This window comes from Nyctereutes procyonoides, unplaced genomic scaffold (genome assembly GCF_905146905.1).
Source record: "Nyctereutes procyonoides isolate TBG_1078 unplaced genomic scaffold, NYPRO_anot_genome, whole genome shotgun sequence".
Lineage (NCBI taxonomy): Eukaryota > Metazoa > Chordata > Mammalia > Carnivora > Canidae > Nyctereutes > Nyctereutes procyonoides.
The window spans coordinates 34,367,926-34,389,093 of record NW_026575133.1 but is presented as its reverse complement, the minus strand read 5'-3'; the positions used below and the strand labels follow the sequence as shown (position 1 = coordinate 34,389,093).

The 21,168-nt window shown below is 66.2% G+C and overlaps 1 protein-coding gene across 1 annotated transcript in view; it reads left to right on the top strand.

The window, feature by feature from the left end:
• CROCC2 (ciliary rootlet coiled-coil, rootletin family member 2) overlaps positions 1 to 21,168 on the top strand; it is a 50,943-nt gene that overhangs the window by 5,832 nt on the left and 23,943 nt on the right. The window contains exons 2-18 of the mRNA XM_055345771.1: positions 3,361 to 3,511; positions 4,415 to 4,575; positions 6,357 to 6,463; positions 7,651 to 7,816; positions 9,484 to 9,501; positions 10,246 to 10,319; positions 10,402 to 10,629; positions 11,742 to 11,838; positions 11,918 to 12,007; positions 12,109 to 12,297; positions 12,439 to 12,605; positions 12,817 to 12,927; positions 13,832 to 13,912; positions 14,154 to 14,298; positions 14,713 to 14,859; positions 15,010 to 15,156; positions 16,054 to 16,227. Coding sequence (XP_055201746.1) covers positions 3,361 to 3,511; positions 4,415 to 4,575; positions 6,357 to 6,463; positions 7,651 to 7,816; positions 9,484 to 9,501; positions 10,246 to 10,319; positions 10,402 to 10,629; positions 11,742 to 11,838; positions 11,918 to 12,007; positions 12,109 to 12,297; positions 12,439 to 12,605; positions 12,817 to 12,927; positions 13,832 to 13,912; positions 14,154 to 14,298; positions 14,713 to 14,859; positions 15,010 to 15,156; positions 16,054 to 16,227 — 2,253 coding nt within the window. The remainder of the gene's footprint in view (positions 1 to 3,360; positions 3,512 to 4,414; positions 4,576 to 6,356; positions 6,464 to 7,650; positions 7,817 to 9,483; positions 9,502 to 10,245; positions 10,320 to 10,401; positions 10,630 to 11,741; positions 11,839 to 11,917; positions 12,008 to 12,108; positions 12,298 to 12,438; positions 12,606 to 12,816; positions 12,928 to 13,831; positions 13,913 to 14,153; positions 14,299 to 14,712; positions 14,860 to 15,009; positions 15,157 to 16,053; positions 16,228 to 21,168) is intronic.

The following is a 21,168-nucleotide window of genomic DNA, read 5'->3' as shown; positions in this document are numbered from 1 at the left end:
CCTGCCACCTGCCTGGGCTCCGGGAAGTGCCTGCCTCACCGGGGAGGGCACCTGAGGCCAGCGTGCCCTGGGGAGGCGCGGGGGCCCACGGGCGGGTGGGTCGTGCCTCTCCTGAGCGCCCGAGCCTGGGTGAGCCTCGTCACCCATGGGGTGCAGGGGAAACCTGCCCTCTCGGGACAAGTGTGCAGCAAGTGTGCTAAGCCATCCCCGGGGCGCGCCCTGCGGGGCCACCGGCAGCCACACGGCGGCACTGTGGGAGCTTGGCTCGGAGGCTGCCACTGGGCTCACGGGACCGGGGCCACCCAAGGGTGCGGGCAGCCGCATCCTCCTCCGGGAAGGCGCCAGGCTCCCCTAGGCCCATCCTCTGCGCCCGTCGCAGGCTGCCTCCCCAGCCCCGGCCCGGGCCGCCCGCACGTCCTGGGGAGCCACTCGGGGGTCGCCGCAAGGGCAGGTTGGGAGGTCGCCCCGCGTGAGTGGGCTCGGACCTGCAAGGCCACGGCCAGGGCTCCGGGATGCCCCCTCCCATCTCACACAGGAGGCCCCGGGTCAGGCGGCGCCCAGGTCGTGGCAGGACGGGACCCAGCCCGAGCCTCCTCCGGGGACCTCGGCCTGCGCGGGCCACGCTCCGCTCCCCCCGGGGTGCGCCCCGACCCCCACCCGCCGCTCCTGGCCCCGCCCTCCCGGCTCGGCCCCGCCCTTCCAGGCCCCGCCCTCCCGGCTCAGCCCCGCCCTTACAGGCACGGCCCCTCCAGACTCGGCCCCGCCCTTACAGGCCCTGCCCCATCCAGGCCCCGCCCCTCCAGCTCGGCCCCGCCCCCAGGCCCCTCCCCTCCCAGCTCGGCCCCACCCTTCCAGGCCCCGTCCCTCCATGCTCGGCCCCGCCCCATCCAGGACCCGCCCCTCTCGGCTCAGCCCCGCCCTTCCTCTCGGCTCGGCCCTCCCCTCCAGGCCCCGCCCCCGCCCCAGGCCTCTCCCCCTCCCCTCCTGGCCCCTGCCCCTCCCCTCCGGGGCCTGCCCTTCCTGCCCCTCCCTCCCCACCCTGCCCCTGCCCCTGCCCCAGGCCTCTACCCCTCCCCCTCCCCTCCAGGGCCTGCCCCTCCTGCCCCTCCCTCCCCACCCTGCCCCTGCCCCTGCCCCTGCCCCAGGCCTCTCCCCCCTCCCCCTCCCCTCCAGGGCCTGCCCCTCCTGCCCCTCCCTCCCCACCCTGCCCCTGCCCCAGGCCTCTACCCCTCCCCCTCCCCCTCCCAGGCCTGCCCCTCCTGCCCCTCCCTCCCCACCCTGCCCCTGCCCCTGCCCCAGGCCTCTCCCCCCACCCCCTCCCCTCCAGGGCCTGCCCCTCCTGCCCCTCCCTCCCCACCCTGCCCCTGCCCCGGCCCCAGGCCTCTCCCCCTTCCCCCTCCCCCCCCCCGCCCCGCTCTCCCGCCCCTGCCCTCGACACCGCCCCCGTCCCCCCCCCCCCGTGCCCCCCGCCGCGCCCCCTCGGCTCCAGCTGGGCCGCGGCCCATCGCAGGCACCCGGCCACAGCTGGAACCCATTACGCCCCCAGCGCCTCCTGGGACGTCTCGGCTAATAAGTGACCCTCTGTAAATGTTAGGAATGAGTCAAGTTTGTGCCGCTGCTGCCCTTCCCGTTAGCGGGTGGCGCCTGGGATGCCCGAGGGAGCGCGGAGGGTGGGGGAGCGCGCAGGGCAGAGTCGGTGCGGCCTGGCGGAGGGAGTTCATTGCCCCTGCGCGGGCCTGGCCTACCCGGCTGAGCCTCAGTTTCCCCGCGTGAGAATCTGGGCGGAGGTGAACGATGGCCCCCGCCCCCCTCGGGCTGCCCTTCCTGGGGGGGGGACAGGAGAGGAGGCTGATGGTCTTGGCATCCGGCGCTGGGCCCAGAGACCGTAGGGGGCACGGGCTCCCCTCCCCCCAGGCAGGCTGCTCCCACCCCAGGAACCCCGGGGGTCACCTGGGGGTGCTGGGTGAAGGCGTCTCCCGGAGGCCCCCTGCTTTCTCAAATTCAAACATCCGGGTGCCGAGTCGGGCTCCAGCTTGTGAAGGGCCGGGTCCCGGGTGGGCCAGGACCAGGTTCCACGCCAGGGGGCAGCGGAAGTCAGCCCAGGTGTCTGCTCAGCGGCGGTCCAGCAACTGGGCTGCTGCGCGGATCCGAGTGTGGCCTTACCGGGTGCCATGCGGAGCCCAGGTCTCGGGGTGACCCCCGGCTGTCTGGTCCGCGTGGAGCATGCCTTGTGTCCAGGGAGAATTGGGGACAGCGTGTGCATGGGGACGCCAGGCTGGGGTCTCAGGAAGAGGGAACAGAGAGGGCGCGGGCAGTGGGGCGGGCACAGCAGGGGCACACCCAGGAGGCCAGTGCCCCCCCAGTCAGGGCCGAGGGCCACAGCCGGGTGCAGGGCCCTCCAGGGAGAGCTGAGAGGAAATCATAGGAGGGAGGGGACAGGAGGCTGCTCAGAGGTCACTCGGCAGGATCCTGGGCTGGGAGGGGGCTTGGGGGGCCCCGGGGGTTAGACCCTCCACAGGCAGGGGAGTCTGACCACACGGTGATGGATTTCAGAAGTTTGGGATTGGGGGACCGTGATAGGAGAACCCAGTTTGCTGCCCCGGAGAGGCTGTCTCCAGGACCCCAGGGAAGCATCGGTGACCCTGTCACCCCAAGCCCTCTCATGCCGGGACTGAAGCGCCGCTCCACAGGCCCCGAGGGTCCTTGCCCTAGCCGGCACCATGATTACACCCAGCAGAAGGGCCCTGCCCCGGCCGGGGTCTGGAGGGCGCCCCCGCCCTCCCCCAGCTCTGCCCGCCTCATAGTGCACCAAATCCCCAGGGCCTCCCAACACTGGTGTCCAGGTATTGGGCCCCTGGGGCTTCCCAGCTGCTGCCAGGCCCTGCTCTGGTCAGGCCAGGAGGGAGGGCTGCCCTCGCCATCCTCCCACAGCCCCTCCCTTGGGTCCTGCCCCGTCCTCTCATGCCCTCGCTGCTGGGCAGGATGAAGGCCCCAGCACCCGGCCACGTCCTAAAGGGAGGTGCCTGGGTGGGCCTAGGTCCCTGCAAGTTGCCAATCCCCCCCAGCAGCCCCACTGGGAGAGTGGGGAGACTGTGCTGCGGGTGGTCCCATGGAGCAGAGCAAGGGCACCGCCCCCCGGTGCCCCTGGACAGGCCCCCCGTGAACACCCAGCCTGGTCCCCGCAGAGCTCCCAGGGTGCCATCCCACTCTACAGGCACAGACCCCAGGCAGCGTTGGGCGACAGCCTCAGGCAGTCCTCTCGGGGCCCTTGGCTGCGGCAGGGGGGCATGCAGCCCCCACTAAGGCCATGAGCTCGGGGCGGCTGCCACCCCCCAGTGTCTCTGGATGGCTGTTTTGCAGAGGCTGGAGGACACCGTCTTGAGCCCCATGGCCAGCAGGGAGGATCGGGCGCTGACCGTTCGCGGGGAAGGCTGCCGGGCTTTGCCCACTCCTGTGCCCGCCCGAATCCGCGAGATCGTGGCCGGCAGCCTGGGGGATGAGCCACACCAAGGTGACGGGAGGTGGTGGGTGACAACGGGGGGGGCACCAGGGGAACCGCAGAGCCAGCAGCTGCAGTCGAGCCTCAGTGCTCTCCACCCCCCACCCCTCGGGCGGCTGGCCCCTCTTGGCCTGTCATCTTGCAGGGTGACGGGCCCAGAACCATGCCCTCCCACGGGGTCCCCCCGGGGGTCACACATCCATCCCTGCAGCATGCATCCCACTAGGCCGCAAGGACTGTCCAGTGCGGCATTCGTGTGTGGGACACATTGGTGACCGTCTCGACTTCCTCCGTATTTATTTTCCGTTAGAGAAGTGAAAATCCCGAAGGGTGATGCTGAGGAAGTGCAGACCCTGAGCAGGGCCCCCCCACCCCGCCCGGGCCTCTGACCGTAGCACGCAGGCCCCCTGGGTCCCTGCAGCAGGGCCACCCAGCCGCTCGGCCACGAGGCCCCCGCTGTGCCCGTGACTGCCTGTGCGGGTCCCGAGCCCCCCATGCAGAGTAAGGGTCTGTGGCCTCCCGAGGGACCTGTCGCTCTCCGGGCACGTGTGAAGGGGGAGGAAGCCCGCCGTGCGCTCAGGAAAGCAGCTCAGATGAGACCGGTTACCCTGCATCAGCAGGTCTCGGTGCCTAGTGGGGGCCGGGGGTCCCCGTGTCCAGGCCTCTCGCCCGCCCTCCACTCTAACTGCTTTGGGGCCGTGTTGGGGTCAAGGAAGCGGGCGAGACATAGGGCCCCGGGAGCGGGAGGGAGGCCTGGAGCATGAGGTCCAGGACCCCACGCCAGGGTCTCCCGGGGTCGGGTCGGGGACGCTCCTGGAATGTCAGGGCCGACCGCGGAGGGAGCCCAGGGACCTGCCCGCGTCCCGCCGTGGGGACAGGGCGCGGTGGCCCAGGCGGTGCCGGCTGACCCTGGAGCTCCCCCTGCAGGGGTGCGGGAGCCGCTGGCCGCCTCGGCCCGCCTGCAGGAGGAGAACGAGCTCCTGCAGCAGGAGCTGTGCCGGCTGGAGAGCCTGCTGGTCCAGGCGGGCGCTGAGCAGGACGAGCTGGCCAGCAGGTGCCACACGGCCAGCGAGCGGGTAAGCGGGGCCTGGGGCGCGGGGCCAGCAGAAGGGCGGCCCGGGAGGCCAGGGGTCAGACGGTGGCACTGAGGACGCAGCCTGACGGTCCCCTCAGCCTCCGCGCAGCTGGATCCCCAGCCAGGCTGGAGGCGGGAGGGTGCGCGCAGGACGGGTGTCCAGGCCCCCCCACGACGAAGGCCCCGGTCTCCCAGCCCAGCCGGAGCACTGCCTTGTGTCCTGGCTGCTGGGGGCTTGCTGGGGCAGCCTGGTGAGCCCCGAGCCCTCGGCCCCAGGGCCCCACCTTTGGGGTCCGCCCAGGAACCAGCCCCCGCCCGCGGCTCCGCCCCTGCCTCCACCTTTCCCTGACAGCCAGGCCGACTGTGACTTCAGAGGATAGCTGTGACCCCGGGTCCTCGATCCTTGGTCCCCTGGGCACCCCCAACGCCTCCAGCCACAGCAAGAGGCCATGTGGCTACGAAGTGTGGAGGCGGGGAGGGGGGGTCCTATTGTACAGGTGGGGACACCGAGGCAGAAAGGCGAGGACACCTGCCAGGCCAGAGCCCGGGATGCCCGGCCCCAGGGTGGGGTGCCCGCGCCCCTGTGGCATCTGGCCCACCCGGCCCCGCTGTCCCCAGAGCCCTCCGTGCCCTCCGAGGCAGAGCCGCTGCCCCCACGCCAGGTGAGGACACGCTGGCCCGGGGCTGAGCTGCCCGCGCTGCGGCCGAGGCAGAACCAGGGGCGGCCCTCACTGCAGCACGACCATGACCAGCGCCCAGGCCCGAGGGCCCCAGCCTGCCCCCTGTTCCCCGGGATGTCCGGGGCTTCCGGGAGAGGTGGCACCAGCGGCCCCCAGACCTAACGCCCGCTCTCCCTACTGCCCCCACCCCGGCGAGCCCCTCGGGGCAGCACCACGACGAGGGGCGTCCTCGGCCCCATCAGGGCCAGGAAACCAGGGGGCACCCGCCCGCCGGCCCGGGCTGTCTGCGGCCTCGGCCCAGTCGTGGGGGTGGGGGGCCTTCCTAGCACAGGGTGGGGAGATGTTGGGAACCCGTGGCAGGAATAGAAGCCAGAAATCCTGCGGACACATTAGTAAGCCTCATGAGTCAGAACTGAACTCCCAGACCCCGCAGCCGGCGCACATGTCCGGCTCCCGAGGGCGTCCCCCACCCCCCACCCCGTGCAGGCGCCAGAAGGGGCAGGCCTCCCCCATGACCCCCGAGCAGATGGCCAGGAGGGGGTGACCTCTGTGCGGCACATCTACTGGGTGGGCACCCCGGCCCCTGCCCTGGCCTCGGCTGTCTCCATCCTGGGGCCTGCAGGCTCTCCTGACCTCCCGCGTCCCAGCCCCCCCCCACCGGCTGGGCCTGAGTTCCCCTCCCCTGACACCCCCAGGTGCTCCGGGGTGCAGGTCTGGGGGCCGCCCAGCACCTCCCGTCCTCCTGGAGCTCCAGGCTGCCCACCTCAGGCTCCAGCAGGGAGGCGGGGAGGAAGGACACGGACCTGAGGCAGGCCTGGTGCAGCTCCATGACCCCCCCCGCCCCCAGGCCTGCCCCAGGCAGAAGCCCACCTGCCAGAGGGGAACTGGGGGGCAGCGGGAGGGGTGGGACCCCACGCTCACTCTCACTCGGCAGGCGACCCCAGGCTTGCTCTGTCCTGGTGAGCCGGCCCGGGGGCCCCTCCGCAGCCAGCCAGGCACGGGGCGCGGGGTCAGCGCGTGAAGGCCTGGCCGCTGCCCCTTGGTGTGCGGGGGCCCTGGCGGGCCCTGGGACGGCTGGCTAGTGGGCCACCGTCCTCTCCAGCTGCAGGCCCGTCTGGAGACCACCGAGGCCCGGTTGCGGAGGTCGGAGCTGGAGCACAGCGTGGACCTGGAGGAGGCCCTGGGCCGTTTGGAGGCCGCCGAGCAGAGGTGAGTGTGGGCGGCTGCAGGGAGCTCGGCCGCACCCCCAGAGGCAGCAGACACCCTCGGCCCGGGGCCTCCTCCCAACTTGCCTGTAAGGCAGCATTGGCCGCGGGCTTCAGAGGCAGGGGAAGAAGTGGGCAGAGCAGGGCGGGGACGGGGACCACCTGGGGGCTGAGGGGGCTGCAGGTCCCACGGGTCTGAGGGTCTCACCCGCCCTGCCCTCCACCCCGACGCCCGCAGGTGCCCTGGCCAGTGCTGCAGGCGGGTCCCCTGGGCCGACCGTGGGCCTCGGGAGCGCAGCCAGTCCTGGGGTGCCCGCGGGTGCTGCCCTCGACCCCACTCTCGTTCATGCGCTGGCCCCGCCTCCCTCTGGCTTCAGGCCGCCCTGATTTCCCGGTCAGGGGCTCGTCTGCCACCACTGGCAGGCGTGGGTCACCCCCGAGCACGCCCAGTGGTGCCCCCGGCTCTCCAGAAGGAGCCCCTGGGCCCCGGGCTCCGGGCGCCGTCCCTGGGAGGGAAGGGCACGCGTCCACACTGCAGGGAGGGCAGCCAGGAGGCGCTGAGCCCCTGAGCTCGGCTGCGTCCAGACCTGGGGGAGGTTGGCGCGTTGGCGGAACACTTCCCGTTACTTGCTTCATCCTCGGGGACTCCGGAAAAGAAGCAAAGTGCTGACGAGCATTCGGAAAACCGGTTTTCACAAGCAGCTGGCGGGGGGGGCGTAACCCAAGAGGAGGCGATGCCCAGGTTGCAAAGAGGAGCGGAGCAGGTCCCTGCTGGGAGGGAGGCTCCCTGGGGAGAGGACCCCGTGGTCGCAGGGGGCTGCCCCCCTCGAGGGCACACCCGACCCCCTCCGCCGCGGGCACTCCCTCCGCAGGCGCCCCTCCGCTCCCAGCGCTGCCCGTCCGGTGTCTCGGGCCCCCCACCTGGCGCCTGGGCCGGAGGCGGCCACGCGTGAGGGGCACGGCCAGGAAGGCTCAGCATGGGAGGAGCAGGGCGCCGGGGCTCCTCGGGTACCGGGCCCAGTTTGGGGAGCCGTGGGGGGCCCGTTGCAGGCGGTCAGTGCCCCCTGGGGCCGGCTTGGGGCCCTCACGGCTGAGCGGGGCCGGCCGTGCCGGGGAAGCTCTGGGCTCGGCTCCGAGGGGCGTGCAGGGAGAAGCCCCCAGGGCCAGGCCGCGGTGCTGTGTGCCGCCCAGGAGCTCTGGACTGGCGCAGGTGAACAACCTGCTGCGGCAACAGCTGGAGCACCTGAGGAGGGCGAACGACGGGCTGGCCGAGGAGCTGGCCAGGACGGCGGACGGCGTGCTCCACCTCCGGAGCCAGCTGGAGCTGAGGGAGGCGCAGCGCGGGACCGGGACACAGGTGCTTGCCCGCGGTGGCCCGCGGCGGCTCGTGGCGGGGGGTCGGCCGGGGGGCCGGGAGGCTCACGTGGCTCTGCGGCGGTCCCTCCTGGGGGGCAAGGCCACTGACCTCCTGCCACGCCGGGCTCCCCATCCGGCTGGGCCCAGCAGCCTGTGGGGGTGGGGGGACGCTGGGGAGGAAGACCCTCCCTCGAGGAACGGCAGGCGGGACCAGACCCGCGCAGGGCCCCGCGCCTGAGACAGCAGCAGGCCCCTGGAGGCCGGGCCCTGGTCAGACCCCGGGGGCACACGTTGCTCCAGGCACCACCCCCCAACCCCCACCCCCCGCCTACCCTGGTCACAGTGTTCTGATCCCAGGCCTCGGCCTCGGGGGGCGGTCACTGGGGACAAGACCTGCTGTGAGCTGGGGGGATGCTTGAGACGGACGACGCCCCGCTCCCTGCCCCGCCTGCTCCGGGTCGTCCCGCCGCCACGCTCGTGGACACTGAGTGAGCGAGGCGTCCCCGTCTGCTCCGACCCGTCCTTGGATGGGGGCCGCTGGAAGGGCGGTGACCTGGGGCAGGGCCGGCCTCCGCGGCTGCAGCGGCCTCACGGGGCAGGTGTCGCTGCCTCCCCACGGTCCTCTGCAGGTGCCCCTGGTGGGATGCGCCCCGACACCGCCTGAGAACGGCGCTTCGGGTGAAAGCAGGGCCGCGGTGGGCCAGCGTGCCCGGGGCCTCGGGCGGACCCTGCCGCACACCCCCCAGGCGAGCCTGCCTCACGGGGCCGCCGCGGCACCTCCCACCCAGCGTCAGGCCAGCCGGCTGGGCCCCCACGGGCCTGGGGCGTGGCTGCTGCGTGGGAGGCCTTGACCCCTGTGCCAGGCCCCTGAGGCTGCGGTTCGTCGGAGGCTGGGGGCCTCCTGCTGCGTGGCCTCCAGACGGAGGGTCCTGCCCTTGCCCGCGTCCGGGAAGTGCAGGATCAAGGCGCGCGACCACTCAGCGCGGGGCCGGGCGGCTTCCCGGCCCGGACAGCATCTTGGAACTACAGCCGCAGGCGGCGGATGGGCGAGGGGGCTCGCAGGCACCCTCATAAGGGCGCTAAGCCCATCACCAGGGTGGAGCCTGACACCCACCTCCACACCCCGTCCAGTAGGGATTAGGTTTCACCGTTGAACCGGAGGGGCCACCTCGGAGGCTCCCCCTTACACTGCCCTGCAGGCAGGGCTGCGCATGTGCGCGTGCCCGTGTGGGCGCGTGTGTCCGCTCACTCACCTGGACGCCCCCCCCTTGGACGGCAGCTCCGAGATCTCGCCCGCGAGTGTGGGCAGACGCGCCGTCTGGACGGGCCCCAGGCTTTCCTCGCTGTCCCCTGACCCCCGCGGTCCAGGAGACCGTGTTCCCGTTGCTCGGTTTGGCAACAGGCTACCTGCGTCCCTCTGGAGTCCCTGACCCTGGCGTCCGGGCCAGAGCGCCCCCGGGTGCATCAGCCTCGCGTCCCGGAAGTCGTCTGGTCTGGAATCTTCCGCAGTTCATGGCGGTTGTCGGGCAGGGCGGCCCGGGCGTGTGCAGCTCTAATCCCTGCTCCTGGAGGATCACCCTGCGGGCCGGGGCACAGTGAGGCCCAACAGGGGCGTCGCCTACACACGTGGGCTCAGTGCGGGGACCTCAGATGCGGGTCAGGACCCAGGGGCTCGGCAAAGGCTTCGTGGAGGAGGAGGAGCGGGGGGACGTGAGGGCCTCTGTCGGCAGCGGCATCAGAGAGGCGCCCGGAGCGGGCCGGGAGGGCAGAGGGGTAGGTACGGGGCCGCCCGGGGCCCGCGCTGAGCCCCTGGGGGGCACGGAGGTCCACACTCAGGACGCAGCCAGTGCAGGGCCCGGGACGGGGGTGGAGACCCGGGAGCCCTGGGCTTCAGCCCGGTCCCTGTACGGCGGCCAGCGCCGGCCCTTCCCGCCCACCCTCCACGCCCCGCCTGTCGCCTGTCTCGGAGGGCGGCTTCCCCACCTTCCCCCCCATGTGCTCCAAGGGCTACAGGCCGGGTCCCTGGCACCTGTGAGGACCCGGCCCCACCGGACACGCCAGGGGCTCCCCCAGAGGAAGAGCTGGGAGGGCACAAAGCCTGTCCCCTGTGCTGCAGGGGGGGTGGGGGGGAGGTTGCAGAGGGACACACAGGTGCCTCCCGCCCCATCAGGGAGACCAGGCGGGTGAGTCCTGGTTCCGGGCAGGAGCTGGATGTGGTCTCCTCCCCAGGTCGTCGGGGGCGGGGGGCGCTGCCCCCAGGAAGCAGGGCCCCCGGGGTGCTGGGTCTGCTCCGTGCCGGGGGCGCCCACCTGGAAGAGGGCGTTGAGGGGCGGGTGCGCGGGGTCCCAGGGCTCCAGCCGCCTCCCTGGCCCGAGGCGGACTCCGTCCTCTTGCTTTCAGAGCCAGCGCCCCCGCGACGGGGGGGCCCAGGACCTCCTCCTTCTGTGGAGACGGGCGACCGCGCTCCGGGCACAGCTGGCTGAGCTGCGCGCAGCCACGGACAGGTGACGGCCGGGGACCCGCGTGGGGGAGACGGGCGCCTGGACGGGGCCTGAGGCTCAGCGGCGGTGCTGACTCGCCTCCCAGGGGGCTCGCGGACATGCGAGCGGAGGCGGCCAGGACGGCCCGGCGCCTGCGCACAGCCTGCCTCAGCCTCGACTGCCACCTGCGGCTGTCGGCCCGCGGCGAGCCCGGCGCCCCGGAGCAGCAGGCCCTGCAGGCTTCGCGGCTGGAGCGGCAGCTCCGGGACAAGGTGCAGGAGATGCTGCAGCTGCAGGGCCGCTGGGACGCCGAGAAGGTGGCGCTCCGGGCCAGGTGGGTGCGGCGGCAGGCGGGCGGGCGGGTGGGAGAGGGGACGAGGGCCGGGCACCTCCCAGCCCCTCCCAGCTCCCAGCGGCCGCAGTTCCCAGACACGCACGGGCCCCGCGTGCAGCTGTACCAGGGGCCTCCGTGCTGCCGCTCACCCTCGTGACGGTGCCCCTGGCAGCACAGGACGGTCCCCAACGTGGCAGGCTCACGCGGCCCTAACCAACCCCGGAGGCCAGGCGAGGGCGCCCAAACCTTGAGGGTCTCAGCTGCGGCGGGCGGGCGTGGCCCCGTGTCCTCGTGGCTGGTCCCAGACGCGGAATTCCCGGCCTCGCAGCAGGTCCCTGCCGCGGTGGGCGCCCGCTTGGAGGCTGACCACAGAGGCTGAGGCGGGGGGGGGGGGCCCAGGTCTACGCCGAGTGCAGCTGAGACCGGGGCCCTCCTGGGGTCTGCGAGCCTCGGAGCGAGCGCGCGAGGTCCGGGACACAGAGGACGTGTCCGCGGCTCAGACATGAGGGCAGCTTCCGCGGGCAGCGGGGAGACAGCTCCCCAGGGAAGGCCGAGCCTGCTGCCCCCGGGCGCAGCTCCACAGGGGCGAGGATCGCCTGGCCACAGGCACCTGCCAGGCTGCGGGGAAGAAGGACGCCCTGCCCTCGGGGGCCACTTGAGTCAAACAGACCCCAACACGGCTCCAAAGGGGCGAGGCAGGCGGGCCCAGGGGTGCCAGATGCAGGGGCAGCTCCCCAGGCCTGCGCAGAAGATGCTGGAACCACAGCACGGGAGACCCAGATGCCCCGGGGTCTTTGAGAAGGAGAGGGACGATGACAGCACTTGGTGGCGGAGGTGGTCCCGGCGGAGGACGCAGCTGGGCTGAGGGCCCGGAGGACGGGCGCGGAGCCTCCGGGAGCCGCAGGCCGTGACGCTGGAGAGCGGGGTTGGGGTCGGGGTGGGCCCGGGGTGCTGGACTCTGCTCCCGAGGCTGTGGGGGCCACCGAAGGTCCTAGAGCGGGAGAGAGGCCTCTGGTCGGACGGGGCTGAGGTCCACTGAGCCACGCCGCGGGGGGCCGGGAGCGGGCAGCGCTGGGCCGTTCTCTGCTCTGACGCCCCCGACCGCCCTCCAGGCTCTCGGAGCAGACGCTGCTGGTGGAGAAGCTCACGGAGCAGAGCTCCAAGCACGAGAGCACCATCGCTTCCCTCAGGGCGGACCTCCAGGCCCGGGTGCGGGGCGGGCACGGGGCGGGCGCGGGGTGGGGGACGGCCGCCTGCCCTGCCCGCTGAGGCCCTGCTGTGGCCACAGGAGTCCCCGCGCGGTGGAGGCCAGAGGGCGGCGGGCGTCCTGGAGGAGGAAGCTGCGTCCCTGCGGCGCGTGTTGAGGAGAATCGCAGAGGTGCGGCCGCCTGGGGCTTCCTGTGGGACCGCAGGCACCTGCCAGGATCTGAAAGGTCCCGAGCTCGCGCCCCTCCGCCCCGTCCTCTCTGCACCCCGTAGGTGGCCCAGGCAGACGCGGGGGGCCCGCTGCTGGCGACGAGCCGCAGCGCCGAGGCCGAGGAGGCCGGGGGCCAGCTGAGGAGGCCCGCGTGCTCTGCGTCCCCACCCCCGGCGCGCTCCCCGGACACCCCGGAGGCGGCCCTGCAGGCCGTGCAGGTGGCCATCGAGCGGCGGCGGCGGCGGGAGCAGGTGGGCGGCCACGGCCCAGGGCGTAGGCAAAGCCTGGGGGGGGGTGGTCCCGGGGCTGCTGGAGGAGTGGGGTCCCGTCCAAGGCCCGCCCAGGCCGGAGGGGCTCACACCGCCCACTGCCGCTCCCCGCCCCCCCGCCAGGAGCTGCACCTGCAGCTGGAGTCGGCGGAGGCGCAGGCCGCCCGGCTCCGGGAGCAGCTGTCCGGGGACCGGCAGGAGCTGCAGGCAGCGCAGAGGCTCCTGCACGAGCTGCAGGCGCAGGCCCGGGAGGCACAGCAGCGCCCGGCGTGCGGCGAGCTCCTGCGGAGGTGACCGGGGCTGCGCAGGGCAGAGGACAGAGCGGCTCCTGGCGAGGCCACGTGCCCCAGCCCCCTGCCCCCAGCCCCGCGGCGACCCGCCTGCTCCGAGGCCCTGCCCCCCTGGGCACACCTGGGTGCCGCCCCCCAGGACGCAGCCCCCCAAAGCCCCGGCTGAGCATGCACCCTGCCCCCGGCCCCCGACTCCCGGGTCTCCTCCCAGGGCTCCCGCCATCCTTCAGGAACGGCCCCGGAGTCCCCCAAACGCCCTTCTGGCCACTTCCACGGGGCGGCCTGAGAGCCCTCCTGGGGGCTGCGGATCCCGTGGCCTGAGGTGCAGGCGGCCGGGAGGCTTTCTGGATGCTTCCTGCACAGGCTGCTGCCCCGGGGCCGGTGGCGGTGGGACCTGAAGCTCCCTGCTCCGTGCTGAGCAAGGGGCCAGGAGACGGACAGGAGGCCACTTCCCCTCATCACCCCGGGGGTGGGGACTGCCGCTCCCTTGGGGAGGCTCCTTCTCGGGGTGACCTGACGGCGCCCTCGGTGCGGAGACAGGAAGTCTGGGGAGACATGAGCCCCACGCCCGCCCCGAGGGGCACCCAGGGAGGGACGGGAGCAGGGCTCAGGCTGGCGTGGGGCACGGCTGGGGCTCCTACCAGGGGCAGCCCTGGCTTGGGGGGCCGGTGTGGCTGCTGGGGGGCAAGCCGCGGCTTGGGGACAGGTGGGCAGGCCTGGGTGGGCCCCTCATGGTGGGGGGGTGGGGGACCCAGGGGCGTTTGGGAGATGGAGGCTCCAGGACTCGGTGCTTCAGGGGCCGGGGCCTGAGGGCACAGCCAAGGCTCGGATTCCCGGCTGGGGCGGCCGGTGGCTCTTGAGGGCCCGCACCCCCCGTCGGGACCAGGCCGGCAGGACGAGCTGACGCGGAGGTGGGGACGGTGCCGGGGAGGAAGGTCCACCCGTCAGGCTGTCCTGCGGGGACCATGCGCTTGGCCGGCGGGGGGCAGAGGGCCAAGCAGAGGGCACAGCGGGGAGCCCGACCTTGAGTGCCCTGGGGGCTCGTGGAAGCTTCGAGAGGGGCACGCCTGGGCCTGGAGGCTGGGTGCCTCCCCAGGTGCATCCCCACGGCCGCCTGGCCCGCGCCCTCCCTGCCCTCCGGCGCTCCTGCCCAGGCCGAGGTGCAAGCCCACCCGGGGCGTGACCCGGTCCCGGGGCTCCCCAACCTCTGCCTCCCCTGCTCCCAGAGAGAAAAGGGCCCTGGAGCCGGCGGTGGAGGAGATGAGGGGGAAGGCGGAGAACGCGGAGCTGCAGGGGGGCGGCCTGCTGTGGGCACAGCAGAGGGGAGGGCTGCAGGCTGGGCGCGGGGCCGGGCGCCGGGCTCCTGAGGGCAGCACAGGGTCCCCGTCACCCTGCCCACGGCCTGCCCCCCACAGGGGCAGAGGTGCACACGGGAACCTCCCTGCAGGGCCACCCACACTCCCCCGGGCTCCCCAGGCTCCCCGCCCTGCGGCCCCAGGCTTGCCCCCAGCTGACCGCACCCCCTCCCCTCTGGTTTCTGCACCTCAGTCGGGGGCGCCTGGAGCAGCTGGAGGAGAAGGTCTCGGGGCTCAGGAGGGAGCTGGTGTCCGCCCAGGAGGCGCTGCACTCGGCCCAGCTGCAGAGGGACGTTGTGGAGAGCGAGAGGGAGGGTCTGCGCAGGGCCCTGGCCCGGGTACCGCTCCGCGCCCGCTGTGCCCCCATCCCCGCTCGCCTGTCCCCTCGCCCCCGGGGCCCTCGGTCCATCCAGATTTCCCAGCACCACCGGCGGCCTCCTGGGGCCCCAGCTGCGGGCCCTGGCCCGTCCCCCACCGTCCTGGCCGCTGTCTTCTCCGCTGCTTCTCCGCGCCGGCTCCCTTGGTACCCTGTCACCCCTCCGGGCCGCAGCCTGGGTGCCCAGGGGGCCGCTGTCCCCCTCAGAGGCCTCCCCACCCTGCCCCACCCAGAGCATCAGCTTGCACACCTCCACGACGTGGGGCTCACTCCGTCCCTGACACCCACAGCTCTGGCCTGCAGGAATCCGAGTGTCCCCCGGCGTCCCCCTGGCGTCCCCCGTGGGGGTGACGGCCGCCCTGCCTCCCCGCCCTAGGCCGAGTCCAGCAACACTGACCTAGAACTGCTTGTGACCCGGCTGAAGTCAGAGGGAGTGGAGCAGAGGGACTCCCTGGCCAGGATGGCTGCGCTGACGGAGGGGCTGGCTGAGGACAGAAGCCACCTGAGCCACCTGGTCCTGCAGGTGAGGCTGGGCCCCTCACTTCCCACCTCTCCATCTCCTCCAATCCTGCACAGAGAGCAGGTGTGGCAGGAGGAGGCCGGGCAGGGGGTCAGCCCGTGGGACGGGGCGGGGTGGGGGGGAGCCTAGGTGCAGACCCCCCCCCCCCCGCAGCTGGAGCAGGAGCGGGACCAGCTGCGGGAGCAGCAGAAGGCGCTGGAGCAGGAGCAGGCGGGCGCACGGGAGCGGCTGGCGCAGGTGGAGCAGCAGCTGGAGCAGGTGCAGGTGCAGGCGGCCCGCCTCCAGCAGCAGGTGGGCCAGGTGAGGCGTGGAGGGCTCCCGCCGCCCCCGCGGGGCTGCCCTGCCTCTGTGGGTGCCAAAGGTCGCGGGTCACCGTTGGAGGTCCCGCCGGCGAGGGGAGTGTAGAACTGGGGGGATAGGCAGGGTCCCTGGGGCTGTCCCCAGGGCCCCCAGGGGACCCAAGGCCCCGCCCGTGACTGGCACACACTCGGGGTCGGGTCGGGGGCTTCACTGCCTCCTCCGCCGCCAGGCTCCCTCCTCCCTGGGTGCTCCATCTGGGGGGGGGCGGCCTTCCAGGGGGGCCGACTCCGCGGGGCAGGGCACTGCAGCGCTTGGCTTGCCTCCATTCGCGGCCCACGGGCCCTGTGCGCCTTGGGACTCGGCGCAGCGCCCTCCACTCTCCCGCGCGGGCCCATCCGTCCCGGCCGTCGTCTTCCTCCTCCTTTCACCGCAAGGTGATTTGCACTCGGGAGCCAGCGTGCGTTTCCGTGAGCAGTGACCATCGCGTGCACGGCGTGGCCAGCGCGGAGGAGACGGGGCCGGTCCCCTGGGCCACGCGCTGGCTCCCCTGGGGAGCCTCGGCGTCATGGGTGGGAGTCGGGGGCGGGCAGGCGGCAAGAGCTGGGGCTTGACGGCCTAGTAACGGTCCATGTACGGATAAACCACACTGGCTCCCCCATGTCCCTGCTGCTGCACGTTTGGGTTCCGTCCACTTTGGGTTGTGATGCGCCAGACGGCCACAGACATCGGTGACCAAGACGCACGAATGTACAGGGAGGCGGCCGTTTGGGAGGTGGCCGTGGAGCTTAGTAAGAAACCGCCCAGCGATTTCCCGGAGAGATTGCGCTATTTATCCCACCGGCAGCCGCCCGGACGGGGCCTTGTCAACACTCGACATCATCCACTTTTGCTTTTTAGCTGCTCTGTGTGTGCGGTCACATCCCGCTGTGGTTTTCCTCCGCCTTTCCTGGATCACAAACGATCTTGAGCGCACCGGAAGTTTGTGGACCTTCTTTTCTTGTCAAGTGTCTGTTCAAATCTTTTGCCCATTTTTATTGTTTTTTTTTATTATTATTATTTTGTGGTTTGGTCGTGGGCGTGTAGGAATTCTGCACACACCTTGACCACAAGTGCTTCGTCAGACGGATGTACTTGGAATGGTTTACTCACGTTGGTGACTTGCCTCTACGTTCTCTGCTTTTTTAAAGATTATTTATTTATTTATTCATGAGAGACACAGAGAGAGGCAGAGACGCAGGCAGAGGGAGAAGCAGGCTCCACGCAGGGAGCCCGATGTGGGACTCGATCCCGGGTCTCCAGGGTCACGGCCTGGGCCGCAGGCATATGCTCCACCGCTGAGCCACCCGGGCGTCCCTCCCCGCACTGATTTTTAAAGACTGTCCTTTCTCCCTTGAGTCAACTCAGCGACTCGTTGAAAGTGAATTGAACATATACGCGCAGAGATGAGCACGGGTCAGACTGTCAGTCTGTGCAAATCCATCTGCTCATTCTTTCCCCCAAACCACACTGTCTTGGTTACCGGGATTTCTTGCTCAGCCTTGAAATTAAGGAGCACGAGTTCTCCGACCTTATTCTTCTTTTTCAAAATGGTTTTGACTGTTGGAAATGTCCCACATTTCCGTGTACCCCGCGGGATCAGCTCGTGAGTTTCTGTCCTCCCCGAAAAGCTGTCAGAACCTACTCAGTTGGGATCGTGTTGACGTTGTAGGTGGAATCCAGAGGCCTGGGCGCCTTGAGGTGTCCGCCCGTGAGGATGCGACGTTTCTCTTCTTTACTCACTTCTCTCAGCTGTGGTTTGTTCTCCGTGTAGCTGTCTTGCTCATCCTTGATTATCACACCCTGGGCCAGAGGCAGGTGCTAAACCGCTGAGCCACCCAGGGATCCCACACACAGATTTTCCAAGTACCTACTTGTCACCCATTTCTTATATAATTCCATTGAGGTCAGAAAACATACTGTAGGGGCATCCGGGGGGCTCAGTCGGTTAAGCGTCTGCCTTCCGCTCAGATCACAATCTTGGGGTCCCGGGATCGAGCCCCACATGGAGCTCCTGCTCAGCAGGTAGCCTACTTCCTCCTGTCCTCCCTGCTTGTACTCTCTCTCTCTCTCTCTCTCTCTCTCTCTGGCTATCACTTTCTCTCTCAAATAAATAAATAAAATCTTTAAGAATAAAGGAAGAAAAAAGAAAAAACATGCTCCATGCTACTTGAATGGCTCTAAAGGTACTGAGGCATGTTTTTGGCTCAGCCTGTCTTGCTGAGCATCCCATGCTCGTGTGAGAAGAGCAAGCACAGTGATACTGGTGGATGCAGGGTCAATAAATATCAATTACGTCAAATATTGTTCAAATATTCCATGTCCTCACTGTTTTTTGTTTGTTAGTTTGTCTTATTTGTTTTACTTGGCTGGTTGTTTTTGTCTACTTGCTCTAACAATTCATGCTAGAAGGGCATTAAACTGTCTGTGATAGCAGAATTATCCATCTCAAATTGTAGTCCTGTTTATTTTTGCCTCATAGTTTGAATTCTTGTTATTAGGCGCATACACGTTTAGTATTTTATGTCTTCATGATGCACTGACTCTCCATCACTATGAAATGTCCCCTCTTATCTCCCCTGACACTCTTTTCCTTGATTTCTACTTTTTGTGGAGTTGATAGAGCCACACCAACTTTCTCATGCTGTTTTCTTTGTATACCCTTCAAGAAATTTACTTCTGATTCATCTCTGTCTGTATATTTCAAGTGTGTTTCTCATAAAAAGCATATGCTTGGGTCTTGCTTTTTTTAAGAATTTATTTATTTACTCATGAAGGACCCAGAGAGAGAGAGACGCAGAGGCACAGGCAGAGGGAGAAGCAGGCTCCCTGCAGGAGCCCGATGTGGGACTCGATCCCAGGACCCTGGGGTCACGCCTTGGGCCAAAGGGAGATGCTCAACCGCTGAGCCTCCCAGGTGCCCTGGGTCTTGCTTTTATATTCACTCTGGACAGTTTCGACTTGTTGATTGCAGTGTTTGTACCATTTACATTTAGTGTAACCACTGATAGGCTTGGTTTTATTCTACTGTCTTGGTAATTGTTTTCTATTTGTCTCATTAAAAACACATTTTTACCTTCCTCATTTCTGGACTTATTTTGGGTTATTTTCATATTTATGTAGCATTCCATTTTATGTTTTCTTTTTCTTTTTTTTTTGCTATTTTATGTTTTCTAATGGTATTTCTAAGCTGTACTTATTTTGCTTATTGTTTTAGTAATTATTCTGAAATTATTATATGCATAGCTTTTATTCAAATAATTTCATGTTACTTCAAAAACAATTTAAGACCTTCACAATAATATGTTACATTTATCTCTCCCATCCTTTGTGCTCTTGTTGCTATATATTTTACTTCTACATGTGCTGTTATAAACCCTACAATAGGGGCAGCCCAGATGGCTCAGCGGTTTGGCGCCGCCTTCAGTCCAGTGCGTGATCCCGGAGTCCCGGGATCAAGTCCCACGTCGGGCTCCCTGCATGGAGCCTGCTTCTCCCTCTGCCTGGGTCTCTGCCTCTCTCTGTGTGTCTCTCAGGAATAAATGAATAAAATCTTTAATAAATAAATAAACCCTACAATATGTTATTAATATTTTTGTTTTAAATGGTCACTTTAACTACGCGTGCACACGCACACACTTCAGTTATCTGGTGAATTTCTTTATCTTCACAGTATGTTAATTGTAATCTTTTTCAAGTCTTTGTCTGATAACTCCCAACATCTGCAGCCTCTAACAGGTCCCTTTCTATTGTCTTTTATATCTTGGTTTTCAGTCATTGGGCTTGCTTCTTGATACAGGTAATAATTTTGTTGAATAAGACTTTATGTTTTTATGTAGATCATTTGAGCCGCTGAATGATATCAACTTTTTCCAGAGGGAATTGGCTTTTGATTTGGGGAAATCAGAGCAGGGGCAGATCGCCTGTATCCAGTCTGGGCTCACACTGGTTTGTAAGTGGGTTTCAATCCCTCATGAAGAGCGGCCTATTTCTGGTGTGCCCCGGGGTGCAACACCGCTCTCTCGGGCCCCTCACTGGATGAGTCGGGTGTAGACCAGGGCCTCTACCTTCCGGCAAGCTCCACCACCAGGTTTTGTTTTCTCAATTCTCTCAGCTGCCACTTCTCATTCAGATTCAGAGTCCCTCACCCCTATACTGCTTGGGAATTATTTAAAAAAAAAAATACAGAATCTGAGTCTCCCTCCTCTCTGATGTCTCACCTCTCAAACTGCTGCTTTGGTGGCTTTGAACCCCAGGTTAAGCCTCCCTAGTCTCAAAAGTCAAGTTCCCAGGCCTTATCCTTGGCTGCAAAGGCTCTGGGCCTTGTGCTACTTCAGGGCTGGCAGATACTGCAAGGAAAACCCGTGGCCAGGTGTTGGGCTCGACTAGGTCCACGTCTCCTTGGGTCTTGGCCATGTGGCACCTCCTAGGCCCTCATACGATTGTGATGTTGCAGGTGTGCCGCATAGATTTTCTAGCTGCTCCAGGTGGGAGGGTTGGTCTCCAACAAACTTTCACCATTATCAGAAGCAGAAAGTACTGGTCTCTATGTTTGAAGATACTTTTATACGTTATAGGAGACTAGGATGGACAGTATTTGCCTTCAGCATTTTGATGAATCCATCCCACCATCTTCTGACTTTCCTTGTTGCTGTTTGGAAATCAAATGTCATTCCTATTGTTGCTCATTTTAAGCTAACGTGTGTTTTTCTGTCTGATTTTAAAATTTGTATTTCTCTGTCTCCGGTATTCAGAAACATTACTGTGCTCTGTGTCCGTGATGTTTTCTTCATGTATATCCCCCTGGGTGATTATGGCTCCTTTTAAATCTGTGGCTTGATGGATTTTACTGGGCTGGGGGCATTCTTGTGCAGCATCCGTTCAAGTATTCCCTCTCCTCCCCTCCTGCAACTTCCATTGTACACGTGTTGGACCTGTTTACCTTGTCCCATGTGTTACACTCTCTTCAGTGTTTTTCATCCTTTTTTTCTCTTCATGATTCAGTCTGGATACATTCTTTTGCCGAACTTCCAGACTGGTAGTCCTCTCTCTTCTGTCTAAGCTGGCATTGAACCTTTTGGGTTATTGTATTTTAAAATTATAATGTTTATATCTCATTTCTAGTTCTCTGCTGAAATTCTGTATCTTGCCATCCATCTTCTTGAACATTGAATCACAGCTACTTTATTTATTTATTTAATTATTTAAATTTTTATTTATTTATGATAGTCACACAGGGAGAGAGAGAGAGAGGCAGAGACACAGGCAGAGAGAGAAGCAGGCTCCTTGCACCGGAAGCCCGACGTGGGATTCGATCCCGGGTCTCCAGGATCGCGCCCTGGGCCAAAGGCAGGCGCCAAACCGCTGCGCCACCCAGGGATCCCAATTTATTTATTTATTTATTTTATCACAGCTACTTTAAACTCTGTCTGCGAACTCCAATATCTGAGTATTCAAGAGGGCAGGGAGGCATCGGTTTTTGTTTTATGTTCCTACCTGTGGGGTTTTGTTTTGTTTGTTTTTGCCATATGATCCTATCTCCTGATACACCTGGTAATGTTGACTAAATGCCAAATATAGGTGAAAAGTTGTAGAAACGACGTGAGGATCTTGATGACGCTATTCTTCTTCCAGAGAATATTCACCTTTGGTTCTGGCAGGCAGTGAAGGGAAACGACCCCATAGTCTCTGGTTGGAGTGATTGAAGTCCGAGCTTCAGCTTTCCTGAGGGATGATCTATTCCCAGGTCGGCGCCACTACTGGGTGAAGCCCTGCGGGGATTGCCACTAAAAGCCGGGATGCTATTTAGGGCCCCTCTGTCATGAAGGCTCTGAACTTGAGTTTTTACTCCCCTGAGGCCATAGCCACTGTCTGGGCTTCTCAGTTTCTCGGCCAAAATGTGTAAATCAGCAAATTCTGAGGAGAGAAGAGATGCCAGGTGGTGCCTCTAAGGTCTCGGCTCCCTAGTCCCCCCGC